This window comes from Drosophila persimilis, unplaced genomic scaffold (genome assembly GCF_003286085.1).
Source record: "Drosophila persimilis strain 14011-0111.01,24,50 unplaced genomic scaffold, DperRS2 tig00003933-arrow-pilon, whole genome shotgun sequence".
In the NCBI taxonomy this organism is placed as follows: Eukaryota; Metazoa; Arthropoda; class Insecta; order Diptera; family Drosophilidae; genus Drosophila; species Drosophila persimilis.
In genome coordinates, this window is record NW_020825706.1 from 704,417 (window position 1) to 718,087 (window position 13,671).

The following is a 13,671-nucleotide window of genomic DNA, read 5'->3' on the forward strand; positions in this document are numbered from 1 at the left end:
GAATAAAAACAGATGTTTATATATTGTAAAAAATACACGTTTATTTAGCGCGCTCACTTTAAAATTAGTAATGTGTTTCAATGTTGTACAGGGGGTAGTATTCGGTATTGTATGTATAACAAACAAATTAAATAGGAGAAACTTTTAGCTATTTACACAAAACACACGGAGGATTTCCCAGGAAAAAAACTGACGCCTACGTTTTCCACACATACGTACACACACACACGAGTATATGACGGACAGCTGCCGTTGGACAAACTGATTCCCAGACGGACATTCGACTACAAGCTAAAATTGGCCACACTTGCGGAAATAGTTAGAAAATACATGTAAAAAACGTCTTAACAGCAACAGTTTTGAGTTTCGTTTCGACTCCTTTCGCACAAGCTTTTGGTAACGGTCACACCATTTTCCTTTTCCATTTTTGATTCGCTTCGTTGATTTCTCTCCCTCGTCATTTACTGCTGTGCAATGGGCGTGGGCGTGGCCACAGTGGCCGCCGCTCCTCCTGTCGCTGCGGGATCGGCCGTGACAAACTCTATGGACGCAGAATTGATGCAGTAACGCTTGCGTGTTGGCTTGGGTCCATCCTCGAAGACGTGCCCCATGTGGGCGTTGCAGCGGGCGCAGCGTACCTCGGTGCGTATGCGTTCTGGATGTGCAATTAGTAGTAAAATATTGCCCCCTTTGTAATTTGTATTTTTGCAAATTTGTGAGATTAATTGGATACGTTTTGTTGTTGGTTTTATATAGCGCATTTTTGTTTTACAATCATTTTTTTTTTTTTTGTAGATCAAGTTAAAGTTTTTATAAAAAAAAAAACAAATTAAAAGAAAATAGATTGCAAAATGAATGAAATGAAAAGCGAAGAGAAAAAGAGAGAGCGGGAACAGGAGAGCAAAGGGTACAGTCAGGACGTCAAAAGAGAACGGTTGAATGCGAAGAGAAGAAACAGTAAATGCAACGGCAAATAATGAGAGTGCAGCGGAGACAGCAAGAGAGAATGTCAGGTGACAGGGCGATGCGGGGAGGGAGGAGTGAAGGAGAGTGCAAGTGCAGCAGAGAGGCGAAATCGAGAGAGCGAAGAAAAAGAATGGACGTCGTTAATGAGGCAAAAAGAGATGACAAGTAACGTAACGAATGATTTATATTTATTTATTTTTTTTTTTGTATTTGCAGATCGGTGTATATAATCATTATGCGGTTAATAAAGCAAAATTGTATGCATCATGTGTGTGTGTGTGTGTGTGTGAGAGTGTTTTTTTGTTACAATTTTTAACAATGGATTTCGTGTGTGTGTGTATTTTTATTTGTTGTTAGCAAAACAAACCCCCAAAGAACGTTTATAGGCGTACATTTAGTTTTTTGTTTGAAGCGAGTTAAAAAAAAGAGAAATAGAAAATATACGAAAATACACATTATTCAAGTTGTTTGACACTATATATTTATATATAGTATGTAATGGGATTGGATACGATACAGTAGTATTGCATTATGTTATACATAAATCAAATATACAAATCAAAAAAACGAAATATAGTATTTTTGGGCATGAGTAAGAAGCAAAACCAAAAACAAAATGAATGCACCATCAAAATAGAATTATAATATCGGTATACACATAATGGAGCTCTCAAACCCAAATATAGCGACGACTGACCTTGAACTATGATCGATACGATACGAGAATGATGGCGGGTATTAAGCTTGTGTACGTGCCTGATGATTGGGTTTAGTTTTTTGTATGGATTTTGGTGGTGGTGGGTGGGTCATATTGAAACCGAAAGACAGTAGAGAGTCGCGTGAAAGATGGATGAAATTCAACCGAAAATGAAGTATACTTAAACCAAACCAAAGGATCTTCAGACTGATCGTTAATGCCGAGTATATCAGACCCCATTTTTTTCTTCCATGAAATACATAATTTATGTCTCACTCCTCGTTCCATAATACATTTGAGTATTTATCATACATACAATATCTTTTTGCCAAGCATTGGTTTCACGAACATTTTTTTGCATAATAAACTCCTATAAAATATCTAAATATCTTGTAACATAACACGTTAATTCTGCTTGAGACTTCATTCATTTGCTTCTGTTTTTTGGGAAGGCGGTGAGACACTAAACAGTACACAGATCGAGCATTATTTCTTGGACGATGTCGTCGTGGAGGCGGCTGTCGGTGCACTCTTCACAAAATCTATCGACGCCGAGTTGATGCAGAAACGATGATGCTTGGGCGGTGGTCCATCGTCGAAGACGTGGCCCATGTGTGCCGAGCATTTTGAGCAGCGCACCTCAGTGCGTACCATGCCTAACGTTTTTGAAATGACTACTGTTGTTTTAATCATATATGTTTAGAGGAGAATTCGGGCAGCAGAGAGAGAGACGGAATATATGAAATTTTGGTTGCATTTGTTTTTGTTGTTGGACATTTTTGGAGAAAGTTAGAGGTTTTTGTTTTTTAGTTTTTAGTTTATAGTTTTGGGTGGGAAAAAAGATGTGAATAAAAGAATAATACTCAATTAGGAATTCATTTTAGTCTTTTCTTCTTCGGTTAGTTGCACATTCAGGTTCATCAACAATCAACAGCAACAACAACAACAACAAGAACAACAACATCATCATCATCATCATCATCATCATCAAATGGCCGACAGTTTGGCATTCAAGCGTCTAACGAACGGCACAACTACAGTGAACTCTAGGGAACACGTACCACAATTTCAAGACAAAACCAAGCCAAAACAAAGCAACAAACAAAAATATATATGTATATAGGGGACAGAACAATAATGAAATCATTTTGCAAATACATTTCTTTGGCTATAGAACATAAAATAGAACTGAACTGTTTTTTATCTGTCTTTGCTTCGTATTTTACAGGTTGGTTATTAAACATCTTGTTATCTTTTATCTGAGGCTAGTATCTCCTAAGCTCAACACAAACTTTGATTATATGGCAACGAAACGGCAAATGATATAGAAACTCAACTCAAAAACGGTTTTTGCAAATAACATCTAAGTGTGCTTAACATTGTCTAGACGATAGACAGCTAAACGGACCGAACCGAGGCTACATACCTGGTATGCTGGCATCCCGATGGAGGGTTACCTTGCCCTTGTCGAGGACATCGTTGAACGCTGGCCAGCCGCAGCCCGAGTCGTATTTCGTGTCCGAGCTGAACAGATCCTGATGACACACAATGCACTGGTACACCCCCTTCTCGTAGTGCTTGTTGTAGCAGCCTGCAACAGGAATTAGTGGGTGGTTAATACACAAATATAAGTATGTTTTGAAACACTTCTATTGTGCTTGCCGCACCTGTGTAGGGCCGCTCGGTGCCCGCCTCCTGAGTAACCTGATACTGCAGTGGGGTTAGGCGTTTGCGCAGCTCCTCTTTGTTAACGGTAACCTTTTCGGTTTTATTCTCCATGTTGTTGGCTTTACTGGGATTCGTCTTAGCCTCGTCGCTGTCGTGACGCGTATCTGTAATTTAAAACGGAAAATGTACTTAAGCTGCGGTTAAGTTATGTGCGGTCCGTGTGTGCTGCTTAGTTTACCACCAATTGAGTAATGGAAATTGTATAATTATGCGAAAAACATTATGCCGCTAAGCTTTCTTAATCGTTCACCTATCAGTAGAACTTTAAACTAAACCTTGGGCAATCATAATTTGTTAGTTTAAAAGCAAGATAAGAAACCAGAGCCTAGTACTATCAGCCATGAATTGCGAAATGTATTTTCAGAAAACTCAAAATCATCTTGTTTTCGTAAATAGAAGAAATAAAACTGGAGAAATGTACCTACTGGTGTTTATTTTCCCTTGATAAACCAGAGACTGCTCCCCCTCTGATATGCTACAAAATGCACTCGCGCGTCCTCCACCCCACACACAATTTGTATACAAAGTCCGAGGCAGGCAATAAACCTAATTGTGGGAGGTGTAAACAGATTGGTTAAGTGCAGCCGACTACAAATAAAGCGAAGAAACGCATGGAACTACTACAAATAGAGTGAAGAAACGCATATGGTTTAAAAATAGCACTTTATGCTGCAATAAAACAAAGTGGCGCCCATCGATTGTTGAGTGTACACAAAATACATACAGCATATAGTGGGAAAAGGAGTGCGGGAGGAGGGGCAAGACAGTCTAATTTAATTTGGTTTTTTTTTAATAGAAAACCACTCGACTGTGTCGTAGACAATGATTTAATTTCGCCAGATGCAGGGGCACGGGGGGTAGGGTATTATGGCGTGCATAAGGAATGCACAAGACAATTTGAACTAGAAAATTCCGTCTATAATTAGACACTGGTCAATCGATTGATTTCTATATAAATTGGCTCAACAAATGAATCAAATCCATTGTGTGGCCTGGACACACCCACACAGGAACCAGACCAAGCCCATAAATAGACCACCCCTCCCCAGCACACTCACCTGCAAAGCAGCGTGCGATGGGCACTGCAGCTGCGAGTACTCCTAATGGATTGCGATTGGGGTGTCTCCACTTGGCAGCCGCAGCAGCAATAAGTGCGAAATTTCGTGTGTGCTGCAGTGCGTGGCGAGAAAGTGAAAACATTTTCAACTTTTCAGCAGACAAAATTTAAAGTGACAATCACAGAAGGCGTAGGAGGAGACGGCAACTAACGGTGCCTGCACTGCTGCTGCACTTGGCACTGGCTGGTTATTTAATCACCGTTCGATGTGAATGGCGAGAGCAAAACAACATGGGGAAAAACGGGAAAGTCAATGACAGGCCAAAGGTATATTGATTATGGGGTAGGGGAAGACCCCCTCTCTTCTGTGTGTTTTAATTAATTGAGCGAATAATATGTATAGCGTTTGAGTGCATTCGCGGATAGATGCACTCCAGAACGGAGGCTGCCGTACCTTCTATCTAATATGTCTTGCACAGGTCTGTCCACCCACACACGACTAATATTTATGCAATTTCTGCCACTTCCGTCTTTATCCGTTCTATTTTTGTGCAACTTGTTTTGACTGCTTCTATGTCCCCGCCTGTGTATGTATGTTCACACGGGAGAAAGCGCATTAGAGAGAAAGCCGTTGTTGCTCAATTGCACACACGCTCATTAAAAGAAAATTGTCTGCCTCGTAGAACCCCCCTCTCATAACCTGGGGCCAACAAACACAATTTCCTTCAATGTCAGAACAAATCCAAATATGACCACTAACACATTGCCACTTACGGGGGCTGGTGGGGGACTGAGTGTCCTTGAATTGATTGGGACGAACGGCGCTAGAAAATATATCTCACCTGCTTGAAATAGTTTATTTCTATTTTTGGCCTTTGTTTATAACTTTGTGGGCTAGTTTTTGTAAAGCGTGCACGCGGACCAACAAGCGCGCGTCGTTGTTACGCAGCGAAGGAAAATGGAAAACTTGCTTAAAAAAGCTTAAAACAGCAGCAAACAGCAAAAAAAAACAGATTAAAAACATGCCATTCCCAGCGCAACGCACGCAGAGCGAACAGCTGATTGGCAGTGCTGCCAGCCGTTCAGAGGAAAAACTAACACTGCTTCTCTCTTTGTCAACCACAGAAAACTGTGTGGCAACGCTGTCGAATTTGTTATTTTTTATCTCTGTGTAATGTAATTGTTTATACAAAAAATCAGTGAAAAATTAATCCATTGTTGTGTGCTGAGCTTCACTAAACACAGCCAAAGCGCGCACCATGAGAGTGGGATACCATTGAGCTCGCGAAAAGACCACACGCAAAGAGGGCGTCAACAAACCGTGGGGGTGGACTTGATAAAGAAGAAGACAAGCCAGATATTAAGAACAGAAGTGTTTCATTGAGATAAAATCATTCGATTTCGACAAATACGAGTAGTATGAGTAACCACAGATACCACCATGGGGGCAGCTACATGCATCCGCGGATGTCGTATCCCCACCACTTCACCTACGTCAGCTCCTGCGTGAAATACATGATCTTCCTGCTGAATTTCCTTTTCTGGCTATTCGGCGGCCTGCTCCTGGCCATCGGTGTGTACGCGTTCATGGACAAACTGAAGGATGGCAATGGGTGGCTGCGCCTGGACACCGTCTACGATGTGATCTTCAATATATCCTTGGTGATGATTATTGCGGGCTGTGTGATATTCGTGGTCAGCTTTGCCGGATGCCTGGGAGCTCTGCGGGAGAACACCTGCCTGCTGAAGTTCTACTCGATGTGTCTGCTTATGTTTTTCATCATGGAAATGACTTTAGGTGGGTACACACACCGATTACCAACGCAGGAAGAATATTAACTCTCTTCTCATTGCAGCCATCATCTGCTTCGTGTTCCCGCAGTACATGAACTCGTTCTTGGAATCACAGTTTGCCGAGAAGATTATACACTCGTACCGCGATGACTCAGATCTGCAGAATTTCATTGACTTTGCGCAGCAAGAGTTCAAGTGCTGTGGCCTCAGCAATGCTGGCTACCAGGACTGGAGTGAGTCACAATCAACCTGCAACACAGTTGACTGCAACTAATCGACATTTCCCCTTCCTATTGCAGGCAAGAACGAGTACTTCAATTGCTCCTCCCCATCTGTTGAAAAGTGCGGCGTGCCCTACAGCTGCTGCATCAACGCCACCGACATCAGTTCCGGCCTGGTCAACATTATGTGCGGCTATGGCGTGCAGGAGCACTCGGTGGCAGCCGCTAGCAAGCGCATCTGGACTAGCGGCTGCATTGAAATCGTGCGCGTCTGGGTAGAACGAAATCTCTATGTGATTGCTGGCGTGGCCCTGGGCGTTGCCTTGCTCCAGCTGTTCGTCATTTATCTGGCCAAGACCCTGGAGGGACAGATAGACCTGCAGAAGTCGCGCTGGTCGTGAGTGCCATACCATCATCCGTACTTGTACGGATACCCGTGCGACGAAGACTTGTACTACAACACTCAAATGTGAGAGATGGCCCTGGCGGCAGGAGCACGACTGCCGCCGCTGAGCTGATCGAGCTAATCTGGTCCTACAAGTGCTCAAATACTAGTTTCCCCCCAAATAGTTTTGGTTTCAATAATGTCTCTATATTTTATGTTAACTTATTACTCAGCCTCTGTTCTCAAGCCCTGTGCAATTAATGTTTAAATTGCAATCAATCATCACTCCCCCAGGCTACCGCCTGAACCTAACCTAACCTACACTCTCTTGCCGAAAAATACAGTCTAGTTTTACATATATTTGTAACCCATAAATAATCCCATAGTGGTCCTAGCAGTGTTTACATATTAGTTTTCCAGCAAATAGTTTTGGTTTCAATAATGTCTCTGTCTCTGTTCTCAAACCCTTTGCATTTAATGTTCAAATTGCAATCATATTTATACTCTCTTGACGGACAACACAGTCTAGTATGTATACCCCATAAATAATCCCATAGTGGCATAGGCCATTTTTAAGGCAGCTCTGTACGTTTTTAATGTCTCAGCGTGATCCGTACCGTAGTCACAAAATCAAAGCAAATGAACAAACACTTAAATATATGCGCAATATCGTATTAATAATAAAAGACATTTGTATATAAGTATAAGTTTATCTAAGAAATACATACGCATTTAAAATGAGAATTATATTTATAAAGAAAACCAAACTATACCAAAACTGCTACGTATTTGTTGGACTAAATAATATACATACTAGAATTAATAGAGATTTTAAGCATCTGCATCTGTGTTTGTGTGTAAACCTCGTTGTACTACATAATCAAATACAGACCATACATATGTATGTGTAATTTGGGTAACTTTTTAATGGGGTTTATTGTGCTTAAAGATGGCATTTCTTGATTGATTAAATGGAGAATGCATAGCTCTTTCATCTAATGGCTTATAGCTCCATGGTTTGATTGGACATTGAACGAGATCTACACGCAATATAGGGTCGGCCCCAACATTGTATTCGGCTGTATCAGCATGAAGTTTACTGAACCCTGGAGAACTCACACGAAGCGACTACAACCTTCCAATATTAAGAAAAAAGATATAATATAATAATAAATCAAAAAAAAACTCTTGAAATATGAACACAATATGGTTCATACAGGATTATTAATGTCACGTACCTATCAGTCTTCATAAATAAATCTATAAATTCGAGTTTTAGTCAAGCGTCAAACAGTCTTTGGGTCTAATTTGTGTTTATTAGATAAAAGAAAACTTGTTTTCCACTAATTAACATATCACGCTGCTGGAAAGCTGCTGCGCTGCAAAGAGCAGGTCAAGGATGATAACCTGATTGGAATTAAGCTAAGTTGTGAAATTCTATATTTAAACTCCAACCACAATCGCCAAAGCATTCAAAGTTCACTACTTAGATTAGAAGACCATTCGAGAAGTGGCACAATTTATAAAAGACGAGCGACCCCCAGGCGATAAGCTGATTCATAAATAAACATTTAAAGAAAGATTCTATTTATTTGAATACACTTTGCTTGCTGATAAAAAAGTGAAAAACCCAACCATCTTGGTGGACATCCTTAGTACTTGATAATAGAGCGAATGCTCTCGCCTTTGTGCATCAGATCGAATGCCTTGTTGATCTCTGATAGTGGCAGTTCGTGGGTAATGAACTCATCCACCAGCAGATCCTTCTTTAGGTACGCCTCCACCAGTTTGGGCACATCCGAGACCGAACGCCAACCGCCGAAGGCAGATCCCTTCCACACACGACCCACAACCAGTTGGAAGGGTCGAGTGGAAATCTCCTGGCCAGCGCCGGCCACACCAATGACCACCGATGTGCCCCAGCCCTTGTGCGTTGCCTCCAGGGCGGAACGCATGGTGTTCACATTGCCAATGCACTCGAAGGTGTAGTCGAAACCGCCATCGGTGAGGTCAATCAGATAGTTTTGAATAGCTCCCTTGTCGGCCACATCCTTGGGATTGACAAAGTCGGTGAAGCCGAATTTCTTGGCCAGTTCGAATTTGTCGGGATTGATGTCGATTCCGTAGACTTTGCCGGCGCCAGCCTTCTTGCAACCCAGACCCACGGCCAGTCCAACTGCACCCAGACCCCAGACGGCGCAAGTGCTGCCGGGTTCCACCTAAATAATTAATTAAATAACTATAGCTCTTATGTAAACCCAAACAATACACACCTTTGCGGTGTTCAAGGCAGCGCCATAGCCCGTGGAAATGCCACAGCCCAGAAGGCACACCTTCTCCAATGGAGCTGTCTCGTTGATTTTCGTCAGCGATATGTCGGCCACCACCGTGTACTCGGCGAATGTGGAGGTGCCCATGAAGTGGAACAGCTGCTGACCTTTGCATGACAAGCGGGACGAGCCATTGGGCATGACACCAGCGCCCTGGGTCAGGCGAATCTTCTGGCAAAGATTTGTCTTGCCGCTCTTGCAGAATTTGCAATCATCGCACTGCGGAATGTAAAGGGCAATGACATGATCGCCAGCCTTGAAGTTGGTGACGCCCTCGCCAACGCTCTCCACAATGCCAGCGCCCTCATGGCCAAGAACCACTGGAAAGAGACCCTCAGGATCTGCACCGCTCAACGAGAACGCGTCCGTGTGGCAAACGCCAGTGGCTGTAATCTTTATGCGAACCTGCCAAGCGATTTAAAGTGGACTATAAACCAAATCATAAATGGAATTTTCCAGACCCACCTCATGCGCCTGAGGGGGCGCCACCTCGATATCCTCAATGATCAGCGGCTTCTTCGCCTCCCATGCCACTGCAGCTTTGCATTTAATTACCTGCGGAGGTGTAGTGCATGTTCGTTTAGTATCTGGCTTTTTGTTGCTGTTCTAATTAATATTCTGGGTACGTACTTTGCCTTCTGTTGCGGACATCTTGGTAGTGGAAATAGTTTTTGCGATAAGTTCCAGGCCTGGTGCAGAATAAGAGGCGGCGGGGCCGGCACCGGTTGATCGTTAGTGTTGTCATTGCGACTGAATTTAGCCCACTTAACCCCCCCTCTAGTTAAACAGGTTAAAAGCTTGAGTTACACAGCGGTTCATAATACTGCATGTAAACTCTTCTTGTAGATCCATTTGTTACCGCAATATTTTTCACCTGAACTACAATACAATTCTTAAAGATGCATAATTTTCGTAGAAAGTATTTTAATACCCACTGGTCGATAATGGGTTAATCGTTCGTGTCCATGATTAATATGATTTCATTCCTCAGTTTTGATATTCGGTCTTATATTTATAGCTAGCTAGGACCCTCAGCTGTGAACACATAATTTTATACAATAGATAAATCAATTTTCTACAAGATTGATTAATTCTAGGGACTCTGTTTTATTGGATTGTGTCTTAAAGAAGCCCTAAGAAAAAAAGGTCAAAGCAAAAAACGTAGGTGATCGTCAGATGAAAATGGTATACAAATTAAGGCAGCACTGATTTAAAAATGTGCAAGTACATTAAATTGAAATTTTAAATTTCATTATAGTTTGTTAATTCAGTTTTTCTTACAAGTTAATATTTTGTTGTAAAATCTAAAAAGCTTAAAAAGCTTTCAGTCCGATACTTTTGAATTTAAAATGAATGTACTTTCTCTACTTTTGAACCCTTTATTTTTTTGAACTAAAGCCAATATAAGAATAGTTTTTAGTTTCTTTCAGAATTTCATTTCGTAATAATGTTTTTCCAGCTATATAATTTTTTTTTCTATCTATGTATTAAACGCTTCAACCTCGCCAACCTCTCCCCCCATAGGACCACATACATACACATGTACACTCCCCATGAACCGCCTTTTTCAGAGGCAGCCATTAAATCCTTACCAAACAGCTGTTGTTGTTTGCAGAAATTGCAGTTTGCCAAAACACTTTGAGCGCAGGCGCCAGTTTTTTGTAAACATTGTCCGCCCAGCCCAAAAATGCACGTCGCCAACAGAGAAAGCAGCAGCAGCAGCAGCACCGCCCCCAAACGCCAATGAACGCAAAATCAGCACAAGGACGTGCCGCCGCCGAACGATGACCAGGAAAAATCGATAAAAGCACAGGCAAACGGACAAGACAACGGCCGGAAGTGCATTTTGTGCGTGCGTGTGTGTGTGTGTGAGTGTTGGGCGTAATAGAAACAGTAAAAAACGAGCAGCATGTTGGGGAAATTGTGCAAGAAAAATATGTAGTTTTTGTGCTAACACGAAACTCAAAGGAAAGGCGACACAAAATGGTGGGCAAAGGTTCGAGCGGCCTGTCCGTCGATATGAGCACAGGGACAAAGGAACGCCCTGTTTTCATACCACCGCGAAAGCGTCAACAAACAAAAACTGAGGCCAAGAAGCAAAACTATGTGGACCATATAGTCAGTGTGCAGGTGAGTGTCCAAAAATGATGATGCGACTATGCTCCTCCTATATCTGCTGTCTGTTTGAACTCTAGCAAAATCGACCCAAGCTGTCGCCCTCGAATCCCACCCTCGAGGAGGAGCTGCTAAAGTCTAAGTTGATTATCAAGAACAAGCAGCCACTGCCACAGCTGCCGGGGGAGTTGGGTGTGCCGAATGCCCAGGATACGATTGCCAGCACCCACTCGGCCAGCTCCACGCAGCATAGCAATAAGTCGGCCCGCTCTACGACCAACATCAATGAGCTGCAGAACTTCGAGTCGATCTCACAGGGCACCAAGTCCACATCGCAGCGGCATGAGAGCAGCACAGTGACGCCCAGCAGCTGCTGCTACTCGGAGAGCAGCCTGGACGCCAAAATAAGCAAGAGCCACGATTGCCTCAGCAATCGGTCGTCGTCGAAGAAGAGGGTCAACATACGGACCGCAGATCTGCCCGTGACGGCACGGAATCAACGCTCATCGCCGGACATAGCCAACTACGAGGATCTGGAATCGGGGGAGACCAGTGTCCTGAATACGTACGATCATAGCCTGGAGCGGTATCAGGCACGGAAGGCAGCCGACGGCGGCAACTATCTGACCATGACGGGCACCATCAAGCGCGGCAGGAAGAAGGGCCAGTCCATTGATCTGCAGATCAACATAAGTCGCGAGGAGCTGGAGCAACTGAATGCCCATGCCATGGCCAATGAGTCGCAGAAGGGTCGCAGCCTCTGCTGCACCTGCAGCTGTGCCATCGGGCTGCACATCTTCCTCATCTCTCTGCTCTGCCTGCCGTTTGTAACGATTATTTCGGCGGTGTACTCCTTCTACATTGGCACCCTCACCTGGTACAACATGTTCAACTATTACTGTGAGGAGAAGTCGTATCTGCACAAGATCTTCGTCACACCGCTGCTCTTCTTGGCCTATCCGCTGGCCATAGTTCTGTGCACCTTTGGCTTGGGCCTTTACTCCGGTTTCCGGCAGTTGAGTCTGCAGTACAGCAGCTGGGTGAACGACATCACGGACATTGAGAAGGGATTCTATGGCTGGCTGTGTGGATTCCTCCACATGCCCGACTGTAGTCCCTACGAGGTGGTCATACTAACCGATATCTGTGTGGCGCCGCAGGATCCACAGCGTCTGCACATAAACAAGCCCCGCCAAGAGTTATCCATGTAGAGGGGGAAATCGTCGAATGAGGGGTGCCAGTAAACGGTTTAATTTATAGGATTTACTGGACCAGCGGCGGCGGTTTCGATATTTCGACCATGAGTGTGATATAAAAAACGTAAAAAGAAATGATATATCTCTGAAAATCTACTCGTACGAGACACAAACTTAAGTTTCCTTTGGCCAAATTTGTTCCTTTTACTTGAATGCAATTGCAGCTTTAGAGAACAGGAATATATAGGTATATACACCACATACCCCATAGATATCAAAGCTAAACCAAACATAATCCAAGCCCTATAGAGACTAGCATTTAAGTTACTAGAAAAACATCTAACACTCGCACAGAAACAAACAACAACCTCTCAAGTTTTCGGTGCCATATAGCCTTGCAAATCAACAATAATCTCCCATATAGAATATAATTAATTGTTTTCCGAATGAATTGCTCAAAAAAATGGTTAGTGTCATTCTGAACAGGTGTTAATTGATTTACAAAATTTACTAACAATAACTATAACTACTATTATCTCGTGTTTAACGAACTGTAAACTAATTTCCCCACCCCCATTAAAAAGCAGCGCTTTTTCGAATTAAGTTACTATTTTTAGTACAAAAACAATATAATTACAGAGTCGATATATTATCTTTATAATGATATAGAAAGATTACCCTGGGCGATAAAATGAAAACCTTTGAATGTACTTTCCGCGAGACAAAAATTAGGTATATATGTATAGGTATATAGATCACTTTGTTATACTTAGATTTAGCAATACCCCCAAAATCTCTTTTTAAATTCTAAAAATGCCTTTGCGCACTTTCATTATTTTTTTGGTGGCATCTGCAACCCCACAATCCACAAATTTAATGAATTGAAAGGATAATAGTACGACCATTCCCATGATTTTTGATTCGTGTCGATAGGGTGGATATACCTAACCCAAAATGTTCAATTTTGCCAATTTCTTTAAAAAAATTTGTAGACGTCTCGTGGAAAGTAAAAAATGTCTGTCGTTCAATATGTAATATCCTTTGGTAGTAATCGGATTCCATCCATATCTATTTCCGAAAAATTTGCAAGGTTATGGCCGAAAGAAACCGTTAACTGGGGCACTAGCCCTACAAAATACAGCATTTCTTTACTTTCAAAACTCAAAGCCAAATCTAAAATAT

The 13,671-nt window shown here is 42.5% G+C and overlaps 4 protein-coding genes across 8 annotated transcripts; 2 read left to right on the top strand and 2 right to left on the bottom strand.

The window, feature by feature from the left end:
- Positions 1 to 21: 21 nt before the first annotated feature.
- Positions 22 to 5,415, bottom strand: LOC6594019 (methionine-R-sulfoxide reductase B1). 5 transcript variants are annotated; one of them, XM_026994587.1, is made up of 4 exons: positions 5,291 to 5,415; positions 3,331 to 3,495; positions 3,090 to 3,254; positions 22 to 688 (listed from the first exon to the last, which is right to left on the bottom strand). In XM_026994587.1, exons 2-4 carry the CDS (start codon positions 3,440 to 3,442, stop codon positions 462 to 464), a joined length of 504 nt encoding a protein of 167 aa, XP_026850388.1. In that variant the 5' UTR covers positions 3,443 to 3,495; positions 5,291 to 5,415; the 3' UTR covers positions 22 to 461. The 5 variants fall into 5 exon arrangements, with proteins under 5 accessions (XP_026850388.1, XP_026850385.1, XP_026850384.1 ...); XM_026994584.1 differs by lacking the exon at positions 5,291 to 5,415 and adding an exon at positions 4,450 to 4,652 and having other exon boundaries at positions 22 to 655; XM_026994583.1 differs by lacking the exon at positions 5,291 to 5,415 and adding an exon at positions 4,450 to 4,652.
- Positions 5,416 to 5,867: 452 nt separating this feature from the next.
- Positions 5,868 to 7,555, top strand: LOC6594020 (tetraspanin-33). The gene is made up of 3 exons (XM_002019682.2): positions 5,868 to 6,246; positions 6,305 to 6,475; positions 6,542 to 7,555. The coding sequence occupies exons 1-3, from the start codon at positions 5,868 to 5,870 to the stop codon at positions 6,862 to 6,864; spliced, it is 873 nt and encodes a 290-aa protein (XP_002019718.1). The 3' UTR covers positions 6,865 to 7,555.
- An 857-nt stretch (positions 7,556 to 8,412) lies between these two features.
- LOC6594021 (alcohol dehydrogenase class-3) lies at positions 8,413 to 9,891 on the bottom strand. The gene is made up of 4 exons (XM_002019683.2): positions 9,809 to 9,891; positions 9,644 to 9,733; positions 9,122 to 9,583; positions 8,413 to 9,067 (listed from the first exon to the last, which is right to left on the bottom strand). The coding sequence occupies exons 1-4, from the start codon at positions 9,827 to 9,829 to the stop codon at positions 8,501 to 8,503; spliced, it is 1,140 nt and encodes a 379-aa protein (XP_002019719.1). The 5' UTR covers positions 9,830 to 9,891; the 3' UTR covers positions 8,413 to 8,500.
- Positions 9,892 to 10,869: 978 nt separating this feature from the next.
- LOC6594022 lies at positions 10,870 to 13,272 on the top strand. Its single transcript, XM_002019684.2, has 2 exons — positions 10,870 to 11,308; positions 11,374 to 13,272. The coding sequence occupies exons 1-2, from the start codon at positions 11,162 to 11,164 to the stop codon at positions 12,502 to 12,504; spliced, it is 1,278 nt and encodes a 425-aa protein (XP_002019720.1). The 5' UTR covers positions 10,870 to 11,161; the 3' UTR covers positions 12,505 to 13,272.
- The last annotated feature ends 399 nt before the right edge of the window (positions 13,273 to 13,671 follow it).